The sequence below is a fragment of the Bombus vancouverensis genome, chromosome 12 (genome assembly GCF_051014615.1).
Source record: "Bombus vancouverensis nearcticus chromosome 12, iyBomVanc1_principal, whole genome shotgun sequence".
NCBI classification, from domain to species: domain Eukaryota; kingdom Metazoa; phylum Arthropoda; class Insecta; order Hymenoptera; family Apidae; genus Bombus; species Bombus vancouverensis.
In genome coordinates, this window is record NC_134922.1 from 5,529,322 (window position 1) to 5,556,640 (window position 27,319).

The window sequence follows — 27,319 nt, forward strand, 5'->3', positions numbered from 1 at the left end:
TGGATCGCTCTGGTTGTCGCGAGTACATCGAAAATTCGTGAAAGGAGCGTATCTCTTCGACAGCTCAGTCATTATCTGCTTGAAAAATAAAAAGAGAAGCAAAGACCGTTCGAACGCTAACGGCCAACTTTGCCACATCTACCACGTCCATTTTCGATTTCCAGACAAATTAACTCGCCTCTCTCGTTATATTCGGCCGCGTACACGAAAAACAAAAGGACAAAGGGGGCACACGCGAAGACGAGCCACCTCGTCTCAAAGAGAGGAAACTTTCGTGTGCTTGGAAGTACGTTTACAGTGTCCCGAGTCGCGCATAATTAATTCGGAATAATTTCTTTCTGTGCTGCGCTTCCCTTTTCCATCGCGGCCGCGCCTTTGATCCCGCCACGCTGGATGGGCACCGTCGTTTTGGTTTGTTCGAGGGGTTGTTGCCGAGAACAACGCTACGAAATTCCATGGAACAGGCCTGGATACCGCATTCATGCCTGCCGTCGGTGCGTAAAGATTCCATTTCAAGTTTTCGTCTACGCGTACGTAGTTGGAAATGTCGAGACGTTTATCGCAACCGCATAAATCCTCAGGGTGAAAAGGTACTCGTGTCTAGGCTCTCTTATTCGCTTCCTTCGACAGAGTCTACGCCATTGTTACCGCACTGTGATTTTTATCGTCGTCGTATCTCGCGAAAAATTTATACCCTCAGAGAAATATGGAGGAAGTGAGGACCGTCGTGAAGATGCATCTTGATAAAAGTGCTTTGCGAGGGTCCTTGTTTCGTGTGAAATTGGGGTGTAATCGTTAGATATTTGTCTGGGGATACCGTGTGAATATTATGGCCATTTTAATAGCAGTTTTATCGTTTTATGTCTTCGAACTTTTACAAAATTCTGTAGATTTATCTCCCTCGAATCTTCTTTACGAAGAAAGTCTTAATGCTCCATTCAGAGTAAAGATCATAAAACCGATAGGAACAAATTTACGTTTACCACGTGTAGAAGCATTCGTATAGAAGTAACAGAGTTGTTCGTTGGTAATAAGGACAAACGTTAATACGTATCGCTGAATTGGTTCTCGGAACCACTTCGATGCTAATCAACGCGCCTCTGAAACAAGGTTAAAACAATTTTCGAGACAGCGAGCCGTGCTTGCTTCGATTTTATAATTAAATAAACTGAACGTAACAATACACAGGTTGCCCGGCTCGCGAGCGTTATGCTTCTTTCTCCCCTCTGAATAACTCCGATATACAGTTTTACGTCATAACTCGATTGTATCGGCGCGCGGACAAATGTCGTGTGCAATAATTCCGAATCAATTACGCTTCTGGCTGAACGGTTCCGCCGCGCCCAGCGACGAGTTGTGTACTGAATGACATTCCACGTGCATTCCATGGCAATAGTATCGGGGACAGAGCATAGCGCGTTCGTTTTCTCTCTCTTTCTTATTCAACGACAAATATCGCGTCGTATCAGCCGTTCAATGAAAATAAAAAGGAAAATTTTATGAAATAATGAAGATCGAATCTCGAACTTCAAAGCGGATGAAACGATTTAATTTTTCGTGTCTGGTTTGCGATTAAAACACTGTCTTTTAGAGAAGTGCTTTGGGTGGAAAAGGTCGTCTCGAGCTTTGGCTATTCGAATTTGACGAATACCGCACATATTTTTAGAGGAATACGTTCGAATAATATAATCTTCGTCTCTGACGATTTCAATAATTCCACTTTAGCGAAGTACCTAGTACGTGTGTGTCGTTTATAACATAGTCATATTCTATTAGCCTCACCATTAAACGCTTGCTAATCCGCGTTTCATGCTTCCTGCGATGTAGCGGTTTGCACACAAACACCTAATTTGTGATAACGAAGATGAGTGGAGCCTGTTGAATCGGACACTAGCGAAATAAAAATAAAAAAATTGCAGATGATCTTCTGAAAATAACTTTTGCTGTAAACAGATTTTGTAAATTGCGTTTCAAGTTTATAATTTAGATTAAATTAATGGAACCTAGATTTAAGTTACAGTAGAAGATAGAATAATACAAATTGTAAAGCTTGATAATTCTGTTGGAATTTTATACCTTTCATACGCGAATAAAGCTCTATCTTTAATATTTTGATATTTACGTAATTTTATGAAAAAAATTCTTCCGGAATCATGTTTCGATACGCATTTCAAAGCGTCCCTTTGATCAAATGTCATAAAAATCCTATTATTATCGACCGATGGGACTCGCGTAAACGAGCGATGGCGTATATAACAAATACAAACACCAACAAATTTTTGCGACATTTGATCAAAGGGACGACGATTGCTGCTGCGAGGGGCATTTGCAACGTGAATGAGAACTGAGGGGATTACAATACAGGACCACCAACTTTTCGAAGCGTCCATCAATTGCGACAAAATAATCCTTTGTCGACTGCGAATTTAGAAATCGAAGCATGGACGTTTCAACGAGAGATTAAACCCGAAAGTAATAAAAGCTTACTATCCAATTGATTTTGTATAAATAAATACGGGAGTAAAAATGGAAAATTTTCTGCTTTTATTATTTCATATCGACATTCTATTATCTCAGTGCAGCGTTTCATAAAATTCTTCGTATTAAATATTTCACCAATGTCGTATTTTATAGAATAAAATTCATGTTAAACAGATAATACGGTATTTTAAGTTCTGACAAAATTCATATATATCATGAATAGGCTCTGCAGATGTTTCAGATATAAATACGCAAAAGAGGGAAGAATGAGTGCAGAAATATCTGCAATATTAAACATAAAATATTACGTTTAAAATTTACAATATTTCAAGTAAAAGTTATACTTTTTATTTGTACTTTTATTGAAATTTCACTTCTGTGTCAGTTTCTCTGAAGATATAAATTTACACAGATATCTCTAGTTTAATCACGAAGATAACAAAAAGGGATGGTTTCGGAATCGTTGAAATATGTTACCGTGATCTATACGTTGCGATGGAATTGCAAAGCAAATATTTATTACGCGTGTCCAGAAATGTGTATACAAGATGTTTGAAATTTTGGAGCGGCCTTACCGCGAAGACAAACACCTGAATCTGTCAAGCTGACTTGGCAGTAAACCATCTCACGGTTCCTCCATTCGTTCGCAACGCACGGCAAGCAAATTACTCGAGGATAGCAATTAATAAAGCTCGTAATAGCGTCCGCGGCGGTATCGTACCGGTGTTCTCTCGCTCGTTAATCACCTTAACGAGTGCTTTTGTTAAAACCACGCCGACGTGGCCCCTAGGTAACCCTAACTTTCGAAACCACCCAAAGAATCGGGAATAAAGATCCTGCGAACTTGCCTCCAGATATTTGCTACCCTCTCTGATCTTCTAATGTTCGGTCTCAACATTCGAGTAACGTTCACAACACCCTGTTTGCCTTCTTGATTCGTGGAAAGGATGTCTAAGATCCTAGTCGAGTCAAGCGAAGTTGCGTTTCGCGCGTCGAGTGTTTCGAGATCGCGTTTCTTTGAATTTTCCTTTTATATCGGCATGAAATTACGATTTTCTCCAGTACTTCACGCTTTATGGGTATAAAATTAAAATCAGGCGCTTACACATAATTATTTATAGTACAACGTTATTGGACGTTTCATAATTTGTTGTTTTCGTATCTAGCCAATTGGTTCGTAAGAAGAAAGACAGACGAAGGAAAAATTGTCAAATCAATTTAGCTATCAATTGGAGGAATGTTGGGTGTATGTTTGTCGCGGTGTATGAACAGAAACGTTCTTTTTTCATGGAATGCACATGAATGAACACAGAAGCGCTAAATCGAGGCTTTAAACAACGTTCACGGCAGTGGGATAGGCCAGTCATTTACGTGGATTAAAAGCGGTCGTGAGGGAGGCGCCCAGCACCCCGAGGGATGCGGGAGAGAGATGGTTTTGGGGCTTTGGCCACAATCCGGTCACACGCCTGACCAATTCCTACGCCCTCTCCTCCCATCAACGTGTTGTTCGCAGAAAACTAGAGTGTTAAACCATACCCATTGTTCATTCCTTTAAACCGCTGTGTAATCTGTCGAGCACGAGTCAGACAATATGTAAAACATCGGAGCGGTGGCGTTTCTTTCTTCCGATATTCGAACATGTCTTGTTATTTCTTTTCTCCGATCGATATAAAAAATATCACAAAATCTTGGTATTCATGAAAACATGTTAAACGAAGATTATTGGGAGCAGCGCAGACTATGGATATTTAAAAGCTTCGTTCGACACACAATGACATTATTTTTGCAAGAGAGAAGATTCCTTAATCTTCAGTTCCTGGCACATTTTTGCCAATCGACTCTCGTAACGACAGAAAATAAGTTTTGACGAAACGTGGAATAAAGTAGTACTTTGAAGCGAATTATTATACAGTGTAAAATTTAAAACAGATATGGAAGCTCTAGATCTAGAACACTAGATCACCTCGGACGATTTGCAACAGCGACGGTAAAGTGGACAACTTTGGAACAAACGAACTAAGTAACGAAGGAACGAACCGACTCTCATCCCTTCTGGACGGCTGGCCATTCTGGCAGCCTTATCTACCAAGGCAGTCGACCATCCCCCGCATGCTTGCCCCATTATACGTGCAATACCGGCCAGACGCAATTAAGTGGGCCTCGCACTACCACCAGATAACATTCTCATCGTATTCCACGAAAGGATCCGCTGCTGCTCTGCTGGAGGAACGTGCCAGGCGCAAGGACACGACCGATATCCTTTACGGTCTGTCTACGTTCCTCCTGCCTCTACTGCGCGCACGGAGGCCAAGCTTCTCTGTTCCTGACGTGTGAAGAGAATCCTGCTGTCTTGCCGAATGCGGCTACTAGGACCGTCGTTTATCCCTGGCTGGTCAACGGTTTGGCCAATCCAGTGCCACTGTAAATTCCTTGATTAGTTTGTACAAGCTCTGCATCGGCCGCCCTGTTTACTCCGTACAAGCAATGAATACGGTGTTCGGAATAAGATGTTGCCACAGAGTTTCAGACTCGAGGAGATTGACAAATGGGGTGACTCGTGAAGGGTGATTCGTCGATACACTTAGCTTACGTGGCAATTTTATTTGAAAAACGATGGGGTAAATTTCGTATACTTTTACAGAACGCACATCTTAACAAAAAATTATATTTTGCATATTAAATTCTTTATCCTTGGCGATGGTAAAAATTTTCATGCAGGTCGTTTAGTTTTTAATATAATAGTATAAAACTATAGTATATGTGTAATATACAATATCACACATGTTGTTTCGAGATTTTTACAACTTTGATCTGCTCTCTTCGAAAGTTCTAGTAGTGTGGCTTAATGCACTCTAAACGTGGGACCCATCGATGTATCTTTTGATTTGGAAAGTTTGTACTTCTTACAAATCGGCATTTGTTTCTCCTCGATGTTTGCTATTATTCAGAGTTTTCGGTCAATTTAAGCTTAATTGGGTCTCGTTATCGTGGAGATTCTCCCAAACCAACACAGAACTCGGCGATATGTGTTTCTACGCGTAACGAACGCGTTCCTTTCGTTAAATCATTGGAATTTTTTTCTAACAGGACGCTAATCTTTTAGATATTTAAATTACATAATTTCGTATGTAAAAGGAGGAATTATATAGCTTATTATCGAGTTTCGTAGCACGAATCGTTTGAAAAAGCGTTGATTGCCATTGTTTAACGCGTTTGGTATACGCTGCTTTGCTGGCTGGCTACGTACAGGTCTATACTACTTAAGCCCTCAGCCAAAACACTAAACTATTCCAAGTGGTCGTTCTAGGACATAGTAATTGCTTCCTGTTCAGGGATTTCAAGATGGTTAAGATCTCAATTTTGGAACGAAAAATTGTCTAGCTTTGTTATATGAAATCAACCGCTTTCAGGATTTTTTTCATGAACGAACACAAGGTTCAATTTAAATTTCCATTTCTCGCTGCGAAAAGGGAAAAGTTTGGGAGACGGGCAGTGGTAGAAACTTTATAGAAATTGATTCAACGCTCAAAAATATTTTCACTGACCACAGGGGCAGGTTCAGACATTTTACGGAAATTCAACGCTCTCGGTAATGAAATACCTCGAAAACTAAAGCTGGATTATCATGTGAAATATCAATTATCGGTTATCAAGTATAACGACCAAGGTTGATATAATATTCCTACATGCAGATAGATTGCGTTGGCTATTACTGCCAATATCGTAACGCCGTACATATTAAATTTGCAGCTATGGCGGATTACGGTACAATAATATTCCTACAAATACATAGCTGAGGCATATTAGTAGGCTTAGATTAGTAAACCGTTTTGCTGTTTGAATGTTTGATGCTTAACCCTATTAAGTAGTCATTTCACGAACCATATTCACGATAATTTATATTAAAGATCATAAACTCTATAAAAAGTCCGCCTTTAAAGGACTTTAAATCATTTTCCTCATAAGAGGCTTCGGAGTCGATTCCTTTGAAATGCTGTTATTATTATGAAGTTCCACCGGCTTCGTGAAACGATGCAAATAAATGTAGCGGAGATTAATTTTCCAGCAGGCAAGTATGTTTCTTCAATTTTTGCTCGTATTGCACTCTGTAATATTTGCTCGTTTAAGAAAAATACAAATAATGATATTTAAAATCCGATCCGGACAAGCAAGCTAATAATTCTCTGATACTTTTCTTGTATCAGGTTCAACTTGCTTCATATAATTACGAGAGGGATTTGAATCTGAGAAATGGAAAGAAAAATTCCAAAATGATAAAATCATCAACGATCATAAAACTTATTCTACTGTTGTGTGTTTTTTAATGTAACCGATGCGTGAATACATTCATACATAGAGTGCACTCGTACTTCAGGTTGCCGCGCCGGGCTACTCGACTCGACAGTAATTTCACACGCTTCGACAGACAGCAATGGAATTGTTAGAATCGTCTCTCGTTATCAACGTTCTAAGTAAATGTATAAATTGATGTTTACCTTGTGACGATCAGTGTCTGCTTTATAATATTACGCGAAAGAAGAGCCATCGATTCTCCTTTATACAAGAGCATAGCAAAGTATTCTACGCGGTTTATAAAAATCGTTCGATCGCGTGTGATAATAGGAGAAACGTTTAAGAATAACTCATGCGGCTGCATATTTGAGTGCAATTTAGTTGGCTGTTTATAAATGGAAATTTAATTGTTTATCCCGTTGTTTGCACAGAAAAATCGAGAACAGGTATTTGAAAGTAACACCGATACTGGAACAACGTTTAAAGACATCCTTTAATATTAAAGTTTGTAAGGTTTGCTCACGCGGCAGAATACACGTCGGATAAATAGGAGAAAAAGGAAAATCGATTTTGGGAAATTCCTATTGGTAAACAACGCATCATCTATGCGGCACTCGTATTGACTATGAAATGGGAAGAACGGAATTGGCGGACTAACAACGGCGGATCCGGTGCAACGTGCAACTGCACATCGATTTCGCTGCCTGGAAGCCAATATTCAGCCGAAGTGCAGGTATCCTGCCGCGTTCGATAAACATTGCCGTGTCTGCAGCCTACGCTACAGTCAGCGATCCTTTCATCGGCTCAGATCACCGCTACAATTGAGACGGCGCGTATAATGCGGGGGTTGCAACATCAAAGTGGTGAATACGAGTTAATTGCGGCGTGACTATTCAGCTCTGCGTGAAAGCTAAGCAATATCACTGAGAATACAACCGATGTCCTCCATCGAATCGGCGGGGAACTTTATTCCGTTCGGCCACGTGGTCGGTCTGCGTTCAGCTTTGATTTTAAATGCTGGGCATTAGTTCAGTGCTGCCGCTCGATCGATCAGACTCGCGATAAAGGATGCAATGCACGGTGTACGTGGTCGCGGCGAACGTGCGCAGCGATCCATTGATCGCGGATAATGATTTCCACCAAATGAAAAGCCGGCTCTGGTTTCGTGCGATTTGTACGCGTTGACAGACTAATGTGGATTTTGCGGCGACCCTTCGCTTTCTTCGCGCCAATTGAAATTATTATTAAGTTTGTCGACGGAAGTTCTCTCGCAAAAGTTCACTCGAGTGTTTTCAATATTTAAAGACTTTCATCTATATGTATATTTAGTTTAATCACCAACGGGCTACGGAAGTTATAAAAATTGGATATGAGCTGGAAAGATTATTTGCTGTTTCTCGTATTTTTTCTTGAATCTAGTAAAGTGAAACAATCGTAGAAAGTACAGCTATTCGAGTGTGATTCATAGTTAAAAATTGAACGAAGAATAATTTATAAAAATTGAAAATTCACTCACGACTGAGATAACGGTAAAGTTAGTACGGGTTCTTTCATACGACGCAATTCCGCAATTACATTACGTCGCTAAATTACATCGTGTCGAAGACATGCAAATATCTCGATATTTCCGAGTTGGTAGTATATTTACGTGCTTAACTGTTCAAATAGAATTCGGCGTTTGTACGTGCGAACGAAGGACTTCATAGAATGCGCCCAACTAACAAATGAAATTCCACGTTCTCGTAAACAGAGCTCAACGGCGAAATAAACGAACGAAACAGGAGAATAAACGATATACCGCCCATCCGATACGAAACTGAAAACGTTTTCGGTTAATCTTGGTATTTTCTAATCGACGTGCGTACATTTCCTAAATTCAAAGTTCGATTTGATAAATCGGAACAGTTTACGTGATTAGAAAATACACGGCGATAAACAGAAGCTGAAACTTTGTTCTGTCTGTCATTTGATAAAATTTGTAACACGCCAACTCTTTGTACGTAGCCTGTTACCGACGAATTTGTAAAAATCTGTATGGCTACATCGTAAGGAACACATCGAAGCGAGTGACAAATATCGACTCGAATACAAATACAAATTTCGAAGTTCGAGTCAGTTCGAAGAATTCTACGCGACTACTTCGTAATAAATTTCCCGCAAAAACTTCCTCCGGACTTGGTCGGACAGAAATCTTGCTCGCCGAAAAGATATCCAGTAGGAGGTGGTCTCGGCAGATGTCATCGATGTTCCTCGATCGGAAGAAGAGAACAAACAAATTCGCGAAGTAGCGAAGGGGAGGGCGAAACTGCAGACAGGCCCAAAACGGAAATTTCGCTCTCGGCGACTTTTAATCTCCCTTTTGGGGCGCAGGGTCGAAGATAACAGGAGGATAGGAAACCCGTCGGTTCCCGCGCTTGTCGGGATATTAAAATTCCACGAGGCGCTCGCGCCAACGGCCGTGTAAATGCGCTTTAATAATAATGTAAACGCGTAACGAATGGGAGTTAACGCGCGGTCACTTTACCGTGAAACGAGGCGACGCGGCATTTCCAGCGTCGAGGGCGAAGTTGTTGGCCGTCAGGGGCGCGGGGCACGGGACACGGGGGTAGTTGTGAGCGTGGGTGTGGATTGTGAGCCGCAGAGGGTCGCGAGGACACGTGGACACCGAAATCCGCCCCCTGAATTCCAGCTGCGCTTCGACCCTTTCCGCGTCTGCCCGCGTACAAACGTACAAACCTGCGTACCCGTGGTAATACGCATAATTGCATAAAATTACGGGGGCCAAATTATCGGCCGGTGCTTTAAACGAGCACCGATTACGCCGCAACCTTCCTCACCTCGCTGCGACTCTCTACGAATAATTCTCAGTCGTTCGTCCTGCAAACGTGTCCCGGGTTTTCTTGTTTGCCGGGCACGTATCTCCTGTCACGAATTTCTTCCGCTATCCGAAACGGTTGATGGAAGTTTTTGGCACGTGGAGGGACGCCGGATTTTCATTGGAGTGGTTTAACTTGTACAAATTTTCTCAGTTATTTTTTATTGCCTTTTATTGACTTTGGCTGTTCCTAGCCGATTCCAAGTAATTCTAGGTGCAGCTATAGCCATCAGTGTCGCTGTTAAAAATGTTCTTTTATAATCTTGCTATATTCATTTGTGCTACGTGGTTGTACCACGATATTTGAATAATTCATTAACACTTAGAAAATATAACGAGCGAATTACTAGACTAGAGTGCTTATTTAATATAGTTTTAACACGATCTGGTTCGGTTCAATGCTTCATAAAGGAGAGAGACGTTCGATTGGGTGGTAAGCTTATTAACGAAGTAGGAAGTCGACATCAATTATTTGTCTACGTAACGCCAGACCGTGCAAACCTGTATTGTAGCAATCTCAAATGCACGTCTCAAATCCTATTTCTCCGTACAGAAAGGGGTTCGATCGGATTGTCGCGGCTATGCTTCAATTTACCCTATTAAGACCATCCGTGTATGCTGTTGATTCTGTCAGGGTATCGATACACAATGTTTGCTGATTCCTTCCAATATGATTAAGGTTGTCTGCATTCGTAGCGAATTTGTTTTAAAGCTGATTTAATAGTATTATCTCCGCTACCTTTTTATACACTGACAGTCATTTAAATAGTTGTCCCAAATAAGAATTAATTTCTCAGTGTGTAATTAGTATCGTGAAATATATTAGAAGGTTCACTGTGTTATATAATATATAAATATAACGTATAAATTATAAATCATTGTGTTATATTTCAAAAAGGAAACGGTGAAAGTTTTAAATTGTGATAGTTGTTTTTCATTTTGACGATCATTTTCTGGCAACTTGTCTAAGTAAATATTTAAGATTTGGTTCTATCAAATATTATGGCATATTTTCAATTGTTGAAATATTATTCGATATTAATTAGCATTCAGTTTTAATATCATTGGTGATATCTTCAACATGTATGTTGCAACGGATGGTAGATTTTAGCGAAATTCCAGAAGCTCGTTAAGCGTATCGCAGTGGACGAATTTACAATAATTTGCTATTAATGAAATTACTCAGCGTGCTTCGATTGTTTGTCCCCTTGTTACGCAGCAATCCGCGTTTCCACTAATTGTAGAGAAAAGCAAGCAAACGAGACCAACGCGAACTTTCAAATGACCGTCGAACGTTCGCCGCATGAGCATTCTGTTTGTTGCGAATAAACATTATCGATAAATCCATAAAAGAACGTCGTTGTTCAAAATGAATAAGAACTCTGTCTTGCTCGAAATAACATTCGTCATTTATTAAAAAGTGACATGATATCCAAAATATTCGAAATATAACGTATCAGTTGTGTATTTCGACGATCTTTTTCGTAACGGTCTGAATTATGCAATGAAACATTCGCAAATGGTATGAAATTATGACGTCTCAAATATCGAAGTCTCACCTTGAAGAAATACGATTAAATAACAACCGCCATCCGATGACAGTGAATTTCCACAGTGCTACGAATTAATATCGAATCTCTGATACAATCCGAAGAATCTCGTTATGGCGTGCTAGGATGGCGGACGTATTTCAACGAAAAGGAAATTCGCTACCGTTGATAAAGGGGCGGGAAACGCGATCGATTTTAAGGAAGAGAGAGAAATGGGAGGGAAAAGTCGCGATATTGCCAATTTCGCTATCACGCTTTCATTTCGGCACCACCCTGCACTAACATCGTGAGCATCGAATTTTCGCTTCACGCCTCGCGCCGAGCCGTAAGGGAAGGGAAAACGAATTTTCTTCACTATCGCCGATTCTGCTTGCTATACGCGTTCGCAAATGTGTTATGTTATGGTAATCGCGTGTAAGACGTTTCCGCCTGGATTTATTGCGCCGACGTATGTTCGATGTTCGCGAGAATTATAGAAAAATCCTGACCTGTTTGACAAAGAGGTCTCGCCGTGTCTAAGAAAACGGCGATAGCTCTGGAAGCGAGTTTGTGCTTTGATAACAAATGGATGATGGAGTTAGCAAAATCTATGAAAGAAAGTTGGTGCAAATAAGATAAACCGAGTTTGTTTCTATCATTATTTCGGTAATAATTAAAAGTCGATAATAATGAGAATATAACGATACTAATAATAATAACGGATAATATGGATATTTATATGTTTATTTCACGAAATGATTTATCACAAAGAATTAATTGATGAATACGGTTTCATTGCGATAAAATTACGGTTGAGAATAAAGCATCGCAACCTCGGCCGAACAGTGTAGCACGTTGTATGCAAATAATGAGCGGTATAATAAATATTTACGCAACAAATAATTCGTGGCAGACTGACTATAATTAAGTAAAATTGGGACAAATGCAACAAACAGTGTATTTTGCAAGCAAATGAACAAACAGGAATATCCCAAATAAACGCAGATGCATAATTTATAACATAAATACGCGAATGTAAATTCGGAAATTGGAGGTGCATTTGTGTAAATCTTAATGTTATATCGTAAATAAACGCGGTCGACAATTTCCTCCAATATAACTACGTTTGCCTCGAGTACGATGAGAATATAAATTAAAATCCAAATCGTTCCATGACAATCTTTGCTTTTAACACAGTTTAGAACGCGAATAGAGTTAAATAAATTTTTCATTTTCCAACTCTCCACCTTTTATATATCTTAGTCTCCAAATTTTTAAATATTCAAACTTACTAATTTTTTCATTTAAATTCAAAGTCGTTCGATCTACCTTCGCTTTACTTTAAATATCACTTAACCGTGGTAACTAATCTTTAAAGGAATAAAACCGCGTCGACGAGGCGACCGCGATAATCGAGGTCAACAGTGGGGTATTCAAACATGGGGTAAGCTATCGATCGACGACTCTTCGATCAATCTGTCGAACACGACTTTCCAATTTCCTTGACGCACAGAGGTTGCGGGCCACCCATAGAGGTTGAGTGAAACCTCTAAAGAGACCGCTGCCAGGAAATTCAAGCGCTGACTCCGGGTTAGAATTAGAAAGGATTATCAGATCAAACGATGGATGCTGACTGCAGCCCGTATCAAGAAATCACGCTGATGAAGATCGTTCGATAGTGACGTGCTGATTAAATCGAATGACCAACTAAGGGAAAACATTAATCCGTCAACAAAATTGTTTCCATCAGGTCGGCGTTTTCTGCATCAATTGACACGTGAATGTCATTGCCACTTCCAATTGCTTTTGCCGTATGAAACGCTCTCGATAAGCGTATTTCACAGTGAAAACGGACAAAATTGTACGTATTATCATTCAATTCTATCTATATCATCGGTGTCGATAGAAAAGGGTATTTCACGATTTACAGATATTAGAAAATTGTTGGATACTCTAAATGGAGGAAGTGACAAATTACATTAGATATCATCTTGCATCGTCACGCAAATGTATGAGCTGCAGTGTAAGTAAAGATAAGGATATTTTCGTGATCAAAATATGCCTAGTTCAGGAACTTCCTTCTGAACGAGCATTGTCAGCTAAATTACCGATTCAAGTGATCGATACTAACTACAAGCCACAGTGGAGGCTCGGATGCTCGAGTTCCAAGTCTCTCGAAATCGAATTCTACCTATTATACCAACTTGAATTGTCGAAAACCTCGGTTCTAGCTTCCGCTCCGTATTTAACGTTTTATTGCGAGGCTCTTGGCGAACGAAGTCAAGAAACGGCACCTGAATTCCGTGGTATTTGGATTCGTCGATTTACTTATGGAAATTGCGGCCTCCGGTGCGAAAGGTTTTCGAAAATATTATAATTCAACCGCCAGTGCAATAACAGCGTAAAATCGTGTAAACGCAATGCGAATACTTTTGAAATTCTACTTGTTTGCAAAATGGACAAAATGTTTCTTTAAAAGATTTATTTGGAGAGAAACACTTCGAGCAAACCTCGAACATCTCTTTATGATTTGATATTCAACTGAAAACGATATTTATCCAAATTCAGCGTTTCACCTTATCTCGCGAGTTCATAGTAAATAATTCTCCTTCGGTTTCATCAGATACATAGCAACATTTAATTATCGATTTCCAGAAACTCTACGAACTTCCCAACAAGTCAATATAAGCTTTCAATATCCAATTCCTTTTGCACTAGTAAATGCGTCTAACCTAAGATCCGCTTACTGATCGTAAGTACCTTGACATCGCATCGATGTTCTATTCATACACACTCCCGTCCCATTCACGAGGAACAATTTGAAGAAAAGAAAACGAAAGCAACGAGAATTTACGTGTCGCGTAATGAAAATGGAAAGAGTAACAGCTTGTTCTTTTCTCGATTCTGTTCGAATAATTAAAAGTTTAATTTAGTTTGGACGATGCTGGAAACGAGAGAATCGCATGTCTAAATTGAACGAGTTTGTCTCTCTACCGGCGTGTGTCGTTTCGCAGTTGACAAAAGTCCGTCGATTTAAACTTGAGTCGCCGGATTCCTCGGTGAGCAAGTTGGAAAGGTTCGTCGCAGCGGCAAAGGAAATCCCTGCCCTATTCAGGAAATGTTTCTCGACGGGTAAACTGTCGATGCAACCTGAAACGATCTCTTTGAGAATGTTTCGCAATAACAGCGAAAGCCAACTCCCAACGTTCGACTAATCAATTTTCCAAGCCAGTCGATAAACTATCTATTATTTCGAGCGATTTCCTTCTCGCTGTTTAAAACTCGATAGAATTTTTGCAATTCCTTTAGGTTACTGCGGTTGAGATTGAAACACGCGCATCCAAATCTTTTCTATCGCTACGAGAATCGTACTTTATCTGTTGTTTCACACTTTCGCTTCTCGATTATTTTCACGATATCCCAAGCAAATTTTTAGTATAATGTAGTTTGGAAGTCGAACTAGTGGATGCAAAAAAAATATTGGAAAAGAACTATTTTTGCGTTGGTACAGAAAATTCGAAAAAATATTGTACACGGTTTTAATAACTAACGGATGCAAAAAATACTGGAAAAGAAATATTTTCCCATCGGTATGGAAAATTCAGAGAAAGGTTCGTGTACGTTCTATCGGAATTGATTTCTAGAATTTGTATGTCCCACTAGTAATAGATACAAATTCTGACAAAAAATTGTCGGCGGCTATTCTAACAACTTAGGGATGGCGACCACGCGAACGTTTCTGAAATTGAATATCGAAAAATGCTTACAGAGACAATAAGATATGTTATTGTTTCTCAATCCGCTTCTGGTGAACTATGTTACGACGATTCGAAACTTTGTTTTCGATCGAAACAAGTGCATCCGCGGGTCGTTGGTATTCCAACACATTTTTTATTTCGAATAAGAAACAGGCCGATTAGACCATCAAAAAATTTCCGTATAACAATCGAAGAATCGAGACACAAATTAAACACAGGTTGATACATTGGACAATGATTTATTAGTAAATGTAGACGCGTTTCTTATTTTGCGTCGAAATGAAGTGGGAACGTCGGTGAAGCAAGACGAATGCTATATCATTCGTCACAGCAGAATTTAATAAGAAACGCTAGGCCGGGAATAAAGCATGCAGTATCCTGTCATAAAGTTAGGCGCGTCGAATGAAAATTGAGTTCTGCAAAGGAGAGAACGTTTAGTCAACATTGCCTGTGCGGAAAGTTTCAAAGGCATCTCTTTAACGAGTGCAAATTGGCGTAACACTGGAAAACTGCCAGACAGCCAAATGGAGGTAATAAGATATTCCAGTCCGCTACCCATCGATTGTTGTAAGGAACTCCAAGTGTCTTCCGAGCGCGACACTTCTCTGATAACGGTCAATTTTCCAGGAATTTCCCACGACTCCTTATCCTTTACTTTCGAATATTTCATCTTCATTACGTAGTTTAATCGAATCGTGTAGATTGTTCTTAGAATTAGTTATCGAAGATTAAAGTTACGATCCGAAAATGCTATTGGGAAGAAATAATGGAAAAAAGGAAAGATACGAGTAGAATTTAAATTAAACTACATTGAATTAGAAGAAGAGTATTTTCGTCGTGTAAAATTGGAATGAAACCTGATAGAACGACAATTCATCTGTTTTAGTCTTATTCGTGAGCACTTGGAACGACAAATAATAATACGGTAACCCTATTTCGTGGTAGCACATACAAGGCAGAGTTTAAATTGGAAGGTGCCCGAGGGCGTCGCGTATGCAGTTAACAGGGGTTATCCAAGGCTCGGATATTCTAGCCAACCACTGATTGCAGTTAACTTTAGCCAGTATCCACTAGGATGATACAATGTAGGCGTGTTCGTTTTGTATTATCTTTCAAAACAGTATTGCGTCCGTGAAATCCTTATTAGTTTAATTACCGCATTATATTTGGATATAAATGACCATATAATACAGAGAACATTTCTAGTAAACACGAATATAAGAAATATATTATTCCTTATTTTATTCAAAAATATGAATAAAAATAATACATCTGCGGATGCAGCCTTGTTAGTAGAAAATGCAAATGTTTAAAATTGGTTTTTCTTCGATGTCGATATGAATATTTGATGATCCTCTAGCGATGTCGTTTAAGACTCGGGGGGATATAAGCAATATTACTCGAACACGAGGTCTATCATCCTGATGCTAAAGTTTGCCTCGTTAGAAGTTAGTTAGTATCGATAGTTAATTGATACGCGCTCTATAATTATTACACGATACACTTATACTCGTATCGTTAATTAGTCTGATAGAAATATGATACGAGCTTCTAAGATCCGTAACCAATCTTTAAATTACATTTAAATTACAGATGGTTGTTTTCTAAAGTAACGTTAATAATAGAAATGTAAATTTCAAATTTCCATCAACGTATTCCAAGGAAAAAATTATACTGCATCCGCAGAAGTATCTCTTACTAAAGATTCCAAAGGCGAAAACGCGATCGGTGCGCGGAAAATATCAAGCGGACACCAAACGGGCAATTCGTTTCGAATCGAATGGGATTTCTCTTTCCGGTTGAAAAACAAATAAAACTTGGGTCGCACTTGGACAGCTTCTTAAGGCTGTTGCCTCGGTCTCGCGCGTTCGTTTCTTATTTCGAATCTCACCAGTCCGGCCACGAAGGTTATCGACCCAGCCCTTAATACGTACACTTATCACGCTGCAATGATCCTGTTAGCAACTTTTTTCCACCCTCTTCCACCGTTCTCCCTTCGCCTCCCTGTCTATAAGACAGACAGGGTGAGACAGACGGTTAAACGGGTGAAACTTTATTGGCTTTGGAAACCACGGGAGTGCTGGTCCGGCGTATCTCGCGCCGACGCGACAGGCCAAACTTTGTTGAAAGCGAACGAGAAAAAGCGCGAGTCGCGCTCATTCCGCGAAAGGGTCGCCCTTTGAAATAGACCAACTCGTCGCCAGTGTTAATTTATGTTAGAAACATAGGAACAAGGAAGTCTCATCATCCACGTGCCTATAAATTTACTAAATCAACCCTTTGGCTTGTAATATCGAGCGACACCCGTAACAAAACATTCTGATTATAATTTAACAAAGCACCATTTTATCTGCAATGACGCGTAGTTTCAATCTTTAGATTTAATTACAAACTTTTGGAGTGAAAATTTATTAATTTTAAACACGAATTACGTATTATGTTACAACATTCTGCATCTGACAGTGGTAGAGCGTAGTTACCAGAAAACACGTTTAAACAGATGGTCAGTGTATAATATTTGGTTATCGTAAAATTATACATATTTTGGAGGGAAATTCGACGCACAGTATTGACAGTTGCAGGAAATTTGATGCCTCCCTCGAAGCGCTTTTGGAGGATTAGCGATAGTTTCACGGATATTATTGCTCGTGAATTTTAATACAGGTGTTTGTAAAATTATTAGCCTGATCCGTGTGACGATATCGGAACATCCGCGTGAATAATTATTCTATTATTATGCGATTACTTTGCAACTATGTTACAACATATTCCTTGTTGTATTACTACACGTTAATTTTAACGCGGCTACATAGTGTAGATTAGCCCATCAATCGCGGTAGAATTATCGCATTGGAAGTATTAATACGTTGTCAGGGAATACATTTCGCGTTTCTGTACCGCAAGGACTCAATGCCTTTGTGCGTCCACGTGCATTCCGCAATATGTATGTATGTCCCGTAGGGAACGACTTTTTGGTTTGCCCTTAATAATTAACACTCGAGTGGAGAAGTTCGTAACGACAACGAACGAAACAAATCGATTCGAATTAAAATTCTTATTAACTGGGAATCGTGCGCGCGAGTCAGGCGGGAGTGTTTGCTGGCCATTAAAATCACTGAAAAACAATTAAAAACGCGGCGGATGTATATCAATCGGCGAACGGCCGATTTTAATTGCGACCGACCCTCTATTAGTTTGCTATAAATATCCCTGGCTGCGTCGGCGTAATTGAAATAATTATCATGGAACGCGGGCAATCTGGTAATTAAGAGGCGCATCGAAACGAAGACAAAGTCGATGGTGTGAGGATTGGATCGCTGGGACAAATAAAACTCCGGTTTTAAATTTAACGTATCTGGCAAAGCGTTGGAACAAAACGTAACGATCGAGACAAACAAATTTTCCGCCAACAGCTGCGCCGCGATACAACGATTTATTTGCCCGTCTAATGATGCGTGGAACACTAATTAATTAACCTTCGTCGACGCAGCTGTTGTTTAAGGATCGACCAGAGCTCCCGTTCATTCGTCGATAATTACGTGACAAATTTTAATTAATTCGCCGTAATTACGGTGAACGACGAACCTCCGTGTGTTTCGTGGACACGCGTGTACACACACACACACACACACACGCGCGCGCCTTATATGCGTGATTGTCGTTTTTTGCGAATTTCACGTTTTCCTATCTCCATTGGGACACGTTGCCGACGAGAAACTGGCGAGAAACCGGCGAGAAGAAGTTTCGGCACGACGATAATAAGAAGATTGCGAAACTTACCGACATCCTTGGAACCGCCCCATGTACCCAGTTGCGCTTGGCGTGCTAATCGAGACAATGCGTCCACGTAGACACGGGATGCGGCTGCGGCTCCTGGAAAATAACGAAACACACAGGGTAAATATAGCCGGCTGAACAGCAGGTGTATCGCGATTTCCTATCTTTTCTTTGTTTCCCCTCACCGCGATAACTCAACGGCTCGGTACTTTCTCTTTAATTAAAAGGGTCCGCGTGGCGAGATATATCGAGTCTTAATCGTATGGAAGTTTTATCGATTCGCTCGGGAAGGCAGCGTTTTAATTTCTCCTGTGAATTATTTAACAATCGCTACATGTTTCTTCCTTCCGTCGACTTTCGATTATATTTTAATTTCTTTCTCTTTGCGCGTGCATTAATATCAATGTTCTCTAGACAACTACATATATGAAATTAAAATAGATCACTGTTTAACCTTCTACGTTTTATTTGCACTAGTCGATCGATAACACGTTTGCTTCCTTTAATTATTAAACTTCATAATAATTATACCTGTGAAGCATTGTTTGATAATCCTACGAGTGTTATTACCGCTTTCCATTCAAGCAAAAAATAATGCATCGACTGAGGTTACAATATTAAGAGATCGTAAAAACTTCGTTAACGTTCCCCTCCGTGATATATGCCAGTATCCTTTCAAGCCAGTAACAAAAAGGCCGAACGGAAGTCCAGCTCGTAGAGGAGCCGGTCAAAAGGGTGGGCGAATAAAAACCCTGTTAGAGATACTCGGGTTATCAATAAAGTACGATCATTTCCCACGAAAACTCCTCGTTAAAACCTATGGAGCAGAAAAATTTGGGCTGTGCTGCGAAGAACACAGCACGGCAGGACTGGTATGAGTAGTTGGAGAGTAGATCGGTGGAAATTGGCCGGTGTGTACCCTGCTTTCTCCGTTGGAGGATCCCTCATAAATACGAGGGTTGTTTGGTTCGTAACTGACTGCCGCGGCGCGGAAAAAAGGACAAGAAAGAGGGAAGAAAAGCTTGAACAAGAGGCAGCAAGGATAGGAACGCGGTGTATAACAGTGTTATGGTTGTTTTATGGCTACTGTAGAGGGGATCGTCTCCTTTTGTTCTCTCAAGATCAGGTTGTGTCTCTGCGACACAAAAGTGGACACTCCGGATTTAATTGTAATGACATGAACGTCCGAAGAGCTGGAATAAAATGTTCTCAACGCTTTGCTTCAACAGGAAAATGGGTCAGGGTGCATGTACCCTATCAAACGTAAGCTCTTTCAAATCTTATCGATCTAGAACGATATACTCTTTATACTCTTTTGGGAAATTGTTGAATTGTTTCGTTACGAAACATAGGAAATAACAAGTATTTAGAGTTATACTTTCGCCTTCTTTGTCGTACTACTATCCTAAATTTTCTATCGATAGCGTGTAAAGTCTTCAAGACGAGAAGATTTTCTAAATCCCCAGAAAAAATGTTTCTCTTACTGGCATTAACAAATTGCTTTCGGAAAAATTTCTACTATAAAAATTGTGGATAAGATCTTTGTAACTTTCACTTAAATCCGTTTGGCCCAGATTTCGGAATGCGATGCAATGGGCAATCATCCTCCATCTCGTTTTATCTTTCCGTACTAGTGAAACTCTTTGGTGCAGGACTTTCCGCTAAAATGGAGAGTAGAAAAAAAGAAGAAAGAAGGAGAAAAGACTGATCCGGCCTCACGTTACGTCCTCCTTGAGGAAAATGGCTTGCCCTCTCCATTCACCCCTGTTGAGACAAAAGCGAGGTATTAGACGGGCACTGCAGCCGAATACCAATGCGTTAAGCAACCGAGAAAGCTCCAGTCTTAAGTCGCACCCTCCACTTTAATCCTTTCCGCTTTGCTCCAGGAATCGTAATAATTGCGAACGCGCCGCGAATCCGATTTAAACTTGTTAAAGTTGTCCAAAAATCTTGGACCGTTTTCGCTTTTATCGGTTTACTCTTCTATCTTAAGACGCGAAAGTGTTATTTTAGATGAATGCAAGATAGACATTTTTACAATATCCTTTTTGTAAATTTATTTTGTAATTTAAACTGCACGGTAATCTCAGTTTTATTTTATTTTAGAAACGAAACATTTTATTTCGCTATCTCTCGTATATCATCGACCTACTTTATCAGAAAATTATGGAAATATTTTATAGAAGCACCTCTCGCGCTAGTAGAAATAGGTGAAACTAATTAATTTCCTTTCGGAACTCGCAGCCCAGCCTGTGTACCGTATGGAAATTCAAACGACCTTGGAGCTTATAACCTCCATCAGAAACTGGAGTTCCATTCTGTTTCCTGGTCCTTGTCCGAATAGCTTTGCTTGACGGGGGGAGGCTACCCTCACTCGTTACGGTGTTAATTGTTATTCTCGGTCGTTCTCCGTAATTACACAGCGGTTCACAAGCAAAGGCCCCACTCGACATCGAGTATATAACTCCAAGGTTTCTCTGCCACGCTAACATCTCTCGTTGCAATTGGAATAAGAATTCAGCGGTATGAAATTAATTATTGAATATTTTTACCCAACTTTCTACCGAGCACTTTGTACGCCAGGTAATTTTATTTCAAACCGTTCTCCTTTGAAATCAGAAGCAGATTAAAATCCGTACTTTGGAAGATCGAGATTACCCTGTTTGCTTCTTTTCTGTTTGCCACCAATTATTCCAGGAAACTTATTTCGAAGAGCTATTTCTCAATCTTTCATCATTCGTTCCACTGTAACCATTTGAAAGAAAAATTTGTATCTCGAGGGGTTGATTTCGTTCTCGAAGATGGAGGCCAGAAATTTACGTACATTAGCTCACGAAAGTATTTGAACACCTACTTAGAAAATTTTTAATAAAATTGCCAACTGTGTTATTTGTTGATGCAGACAATACATTTCTCACATCTTTTATTTTTTCCGCGCGTAAAATAATCTCTTGCTGATTATCCCCCTCCAGTTAATAACTACTTAGTAAGTTACGTATGTTAAACAAATTTTTAAAATTCGACTGATTCTTTTTCCGTAGAATTGTCTCTACCTCGTCTGAACTATCAATGCTACGAAACTTTTTATATTCATAGAAGGTTTCTAGGAGTGTTAAAGTATTTTCGTGAGCCACTGTAATTATCAAGAAAATAAAAAGAACGTCTGATGAGTGTTCTTCTCCAGATGAAATTCACCGGCAATTTGCACGGCTAGAGATCGATCTCCGTGAAGAGGGATCGTTTAAGCGAAATCATTGGGAATCCCATTCGGAAAGGCGAAGATCCCGAACGGCACGAGGAAAGAAATTCTCAAGCGACGACGCGGTCCCTGCTCGGAAATGAATCGGAAGAGAGACGCATGTAATCAAGCGGATGTCGACACGGAATTTCGAAGAGGTCTCTCCCGATACCGGGAGATTTCGAATATGACGCGAGGGTGCAGATTTCCAGAGTATTAGCAACCCCTGCGGTAACCACCGACAGCTCCACACGCGTCTTTTATCACGGAGCGTGGATTCTGACCTCACGACGAGGCAGTCGCGTGAATACTTCAGACTAGGGGGTTCCACGACCTTTTTTCTTTCTATACTTTCTCCCTCTGGCCTCTTCCTTTCAGTTTGGTTTCCCTTCTCGCGCTTTTCCACCGTGAAAACGAGTCTGGCTACCGCGATAATCAGATTCCGTGATAATTGAGCGCTTTATCAATCTGTTCCAAGTAGAATAGGTTTCGTGATTTGGAAAATTGCTTGTTATATGATTTTTCATTAGGAAATCATTAGAATTCTTTTTCTATCAAACTGAAGATCGAAAGTAGGAAGGTATTTCGGAGAAGAAATTGATGAGATTGATAAAGGATTTTCAGATAGCATAGGCGTCATGAGTTGAACAATTTGCTTGTCATATAGCACTTTTTTATTCGACAAATATCGTTAGAACGATGATATTTTTGTGGAACTGGAGCTGGTGAGTGGACAGAAGATGAAATTGACGAGATTGATAAGGGATAAGGGGTTGGTGAAAATTAGATTATCGATGGATGTAAAATCTGATTCGTTCGGAATATCATAATTTCACCCCTTCGTTCAGAAATCGGCGGGTAATTGAAGATTGAGCCTCGAGACAAACTTTTGGGAGAATAAAGTTGATTGATCAGCCTTTGAAATTCATTTCAGCGAACGCAAATACGATATTTCTGCATTAAACTTCGCTCTTTCCTCTTGAGAGGATCGATCAGACCATTTACATTGAAACATCGTGCAAATTGTTTCCTTAAATCGAGACCCGATTTAATTTTTCCTTCGCTGTTATAATGAAGTGGTCGCTATATATTTCACGCGTAATTTAACTCAGTCATATGGAATAATATTATCAATAGTATTAATATTAATAATGTAAATATTAATATTAATAATGAGATATTTACTGTCATTAATGTTAATACGTATCCAAATTTATACAGAATCTAAAAGTTAGCATAAATTTACGCGACCGAGTTCAAAGCCTGGAATAACACATTCATAAACTTTCTGTCAAGTTTGACAATCATGAAACGCCAGTTTTATTAGTATATATTGCTTTTCAAAAATCAGTTTAATCGTATTATAAAATTCTATGCTACCTAGGTGATGATTATAAATAATAAAATCAATGTAGTGCCATTTATTCGTACGTTTATGATTAAAATGCTGATTAAAATAATTTTAAACGACGGTGTATCATACATTCGATATATCGACCTATCATGATTTTCTATCCATCAAACGAAGGAAGAACAAACATTGAGGCTGCTTTACCGCGTAGCACAAAGAATTTATTTCGCAGCGGTGTCGGCCCCGGTAATTAGAGAAACAGGCCTTCAATGGTTCAAAGAACACGGCGCGCAATCGAAACGTTTCCTGATAGGGACGCGGCATTAAATCACGCGCTCGATGGCAGGCTAATTAAGCATAGTCCCGTAGCGTGTAATGCGTTCGTCTCGGCGCCAAGCGAATTAACTCAAACTCTCGATGGCTTAACAAAAACTCTCTACCCATTCTCATCGTTTCCACCCTGTTTCCACCCTGTTCCCAGCCCATCGCTACCACCCCCATTCGTCTGTGTCCGCGAACACCGTAACGAGATGTGGGTCTGAAAAACGCAAGCTCCGTCGTTGCCATAAGGACGGAACAGGGGATGGTGGTGTTGGAGGGGTAAACAGGACGAGAAAGGGTCTGAAAGGATGCGACTGAATCGGATTCGTCGTCAACTAATTCGTTTCAAAAACCGGAGGCGACGGAGCCAGTCAATTAGTGCCTTCCGCTCGCTATTCTGCCGGGGCGACGCGAACAGGAACTCGTTCGTTCCTCTTGTGTATCCTGGGGAAACCTGCCTCGGAAATATGGGATTTTCCATCCGAGCTATTTAAGAGCGATGACGACGACGACTATCGTTGATTACCTGCTTGGATTCCAACCGTGGAATCGCGAATGCCATGGAAGCTTGTGAAAACGCTCTTGATCGAGGCATTTCATTGAGAAAACGAATGTTCCCCCGCTATTTAAAATTGCCGGGAATAATTTCCACTGAGAGTTTATCCATAGGTGTACGTACGCGATCGATTTCGAACGTAAATCCAGCAGTATCTACGAACCAAAACAGACAAACGTCCCGTTAAAGATTTCTTTTAGCGAGATCAGCGTCGTTGAAATGTAATCTTCGGAAGCGCTTTCCTTTCATCTTGATCTCAATGGTTACTCTTAACACCTCGAAACACGGAATCCGAGGTCGCGAAATAAGCCACGAAAAACGATTGCAGCGAACAGTTACACGTCCCGGCGACGTATTCCGAAAGAGGAAATCCACGTGTAGTAGCTTTTGTACTGCACGCGTGTTAATTCAATACAAAGCGTGAAATACGCCGGAGGACAGGAGCGGTGGGCCATTCGCGCGAACGCCTTTCACAAGCGTTACCAATTCACAGCCGGCTCGTTTGTCTATTAAACAGTCTAACAGGATGCTTTGAAGCGAGTGTTTGAGATAGACTTAAAGTAGACACCGGCGAGAAGGAGGAGAGGGACGAGCCTGAAAGGAAAGAGGTCTCACTCACGAAAATTGCCGCGAGCTCCGCTCTTCTCTCTTTCGCGCCAAACTAGAGAACCGGATGGATGAGAATGAAAGTTCATCGGCGAGAACGAAAAAATGACGAAGGACAGGTGAACGAAGATGACAGGGACGCGCGCTTGCCGGGTCCAAGGGGAACACGCCGGTTTTTTAAAATGAAATTTCTTGCGGCATAGCCTGACCTGAAACAATAAATAAAAGACACCTCTCTAACCCGTACCGACAACAGGCTCTCGCAACGAGAAACGACTGGTTGAGGTTGAAGTATAGAAGGTCGGAGTGCGGGTGAGCTCGCGTTCAAGAGTACCATAATTTACGCTCCACTCGTTTTCTCCTCGTGTATACCTAACGTGTACGAATGAAGCATAAATTCAGCCGCGCCTTCCCTCTTTTCTGTCTCTTTTTCTTTGCCCACCCCGAGCTACTACCCCCTTCCCCACGGGTTCTCACAGCCTGAACAGGAAACTTAACGTTTAGCAGCGCGAAAAGCCATGGATGAGAAACAAGAGAAGGAGAAACCGAGGCGGACGAGGGTGAAAGAAGAGTTAAGCGGTTGCAGGGTGGAATAGGGACGATGAATAGAGAAATGAAATGAAGGAAACGCGGCTGTGTTGCTCGTCGTCGTCGGTTCGGTATTTTCACGGTTTGTTTGCAGACAAGTTACAACTGTGCGTGAATGGCGACTTGCGCTGGGTTACGATGGATGTATGAATTCTGGCGTGAAATTGTGATCAGTGTAATTTATTTCTCCTATTTATTTGTCAGAGAAATGAAGGTGCAGACGTGAAATATATAATAAAAAGTCATGGGTTAACTTGTCTTCTTTTTTATTTTATTAGGACTGAAGTATAGAAAGTTTATCGTTATTTACGAGTTTTCTTTCGGTCGTTTTCAGCACCTGAAGCTGAAACTACTGTTAGTACAGTTTTCTAGCACACTCTAGGATGTGTTATTTATCGGCTAGAAGAGAACGAAACGCGGAGTACGATGAAAATAAAGAACGTAAGAAACGCGACCATTATATTTTTCATGAGGTTAGCCTGGATAATCATCGAGGTATGAGAGAACGAAACTCGGGTACATTATATCATACTCGAGCCGCCATTTTATTTTGGACAATCGCATTTTCCAAATAAACGCGAGAACGTCTTAAAATTTCACGAGAATAGTCTGATATATCGGTACCGAATCTCCGGCGTTGAATCTTTTTTGAAATTTATCTGCGCTTTAAGTTGGCCACAGCCCTTGCTGTTTCTCAAGAGTTTATCTTCCCTTTGTTCATATGGAAATCAAGGCAAGGAGAAAAAAGGCACGTAACATCGCAACCACCATGAATACAGATTACCTTGCTTCATTTTATTAAACTCGCTTATAATACTCCAAAATTTAAAGTATCAAGCGTACAAAGCCCTCGAACGTGGACTTGTTGGTCCTCTTTGTCCAAGGGTCAAGCTCGGGTAAAATGTTGCCCTTTCAGAAAAATGTTGTACGCTAAATTCTCCGCGAGAGAACATGCTTTTTCGCACTTCGCAAGCGAACTGGGTCGTTGGTGTCCACGTCTAACCTAATTACTAGGTTCTAGCTTTTCGAAAAGTTTGAAAATATTCTACGATGCTTATCTTAACTCCCTTGAGTCGTATAATTGTTCAAGTCAACTCAAAACGTTTGAAACTTTTTTCAATAAAAATGAAAATTTATTTCGAAGAAATTTAGAGGCGAAATTTCCCCAGGATATATTAACGAAACATCTATTCAGACATTCGATAGAAGCAGAATTTCGAGGAAAACTATAAAATTCTACAAATTTACGAATCTACAAAACTAACACAACTTCGATAACATCGTAAGCTGGTTGCATTCGTTCGACTTTCTTTGCAGCAAAAGCCGGGCTAGTGTTGCGGAAAACTTTAGACGATCCAGATAACCGAAAGAGAAGCAGAGAGCAGGAATATAAAATCGAGTAAAGAGGAGGCTGATAGAACGGAAGAAACAAAGCTGCCCTGTGTCACGCTTGGATTTCGTGAGTTTCCACAACACGGAGCCTGGGTATTAACCTGGATAACAATAAACGTTAAGGTCCGCTGCCAGGGACGGTGGCTGCATTTCCGGTATACTTACACCAGCGGAATAATCCGCAGACGTACGCTAAAACGCACTAATCTAACGCGAAAATAGCTTGGAGCGCGCCACAACTGTTTCAAATTGTTTGTGACCCGAATCGTCCCGCTGTGTCTTTGTAACTTCGTTCTTTCCCCTGTAAAGGGGCGCATTTCTATCGCGTTTTGAACAACAGGAGCATCGCTTCGAACAATGGGACAATCGAACGAATTTCAATCGGTGTTCCGACAGAAAAGATGGAAGGCTATTTTTCTTCCGTATATTCGCTTATAAACTGAACGGTGACGAAGCACGAAGAGCACTTACAGTGAAAGTTACATGTATGAGTTTCGTTATTAATTACCTGACACGATGTCGAGAAATCTGTTCTTCGTATCTGGGGCGATAGA

The 27,319-nt window shown here is 40.4% G+C and overlaps 1 protein-coding gene across 1 annotated transcript in view; it reads right to left on the reverse strand.

The window, feature by feature from the left end:
- The window catches only part of IRSp53 (Insulin receptor substrate 53 kDa), a 163,326-nt gene that overhangs the window by 38,600 nt on the left and 97,407 nt on the right, over nt 1-27,319 (reverse strand). Inside the window, exon 4 of the mRNA XM_033331056.2 lies at nt 18,717-18,809. Coding sequence (XP_033186947.2) covers nt 18,717-18,809 — 93 coding nt within the window. The remainder of the gene's footprint in view (nt 1-18,716; nt 18,810-27,319) is intronic.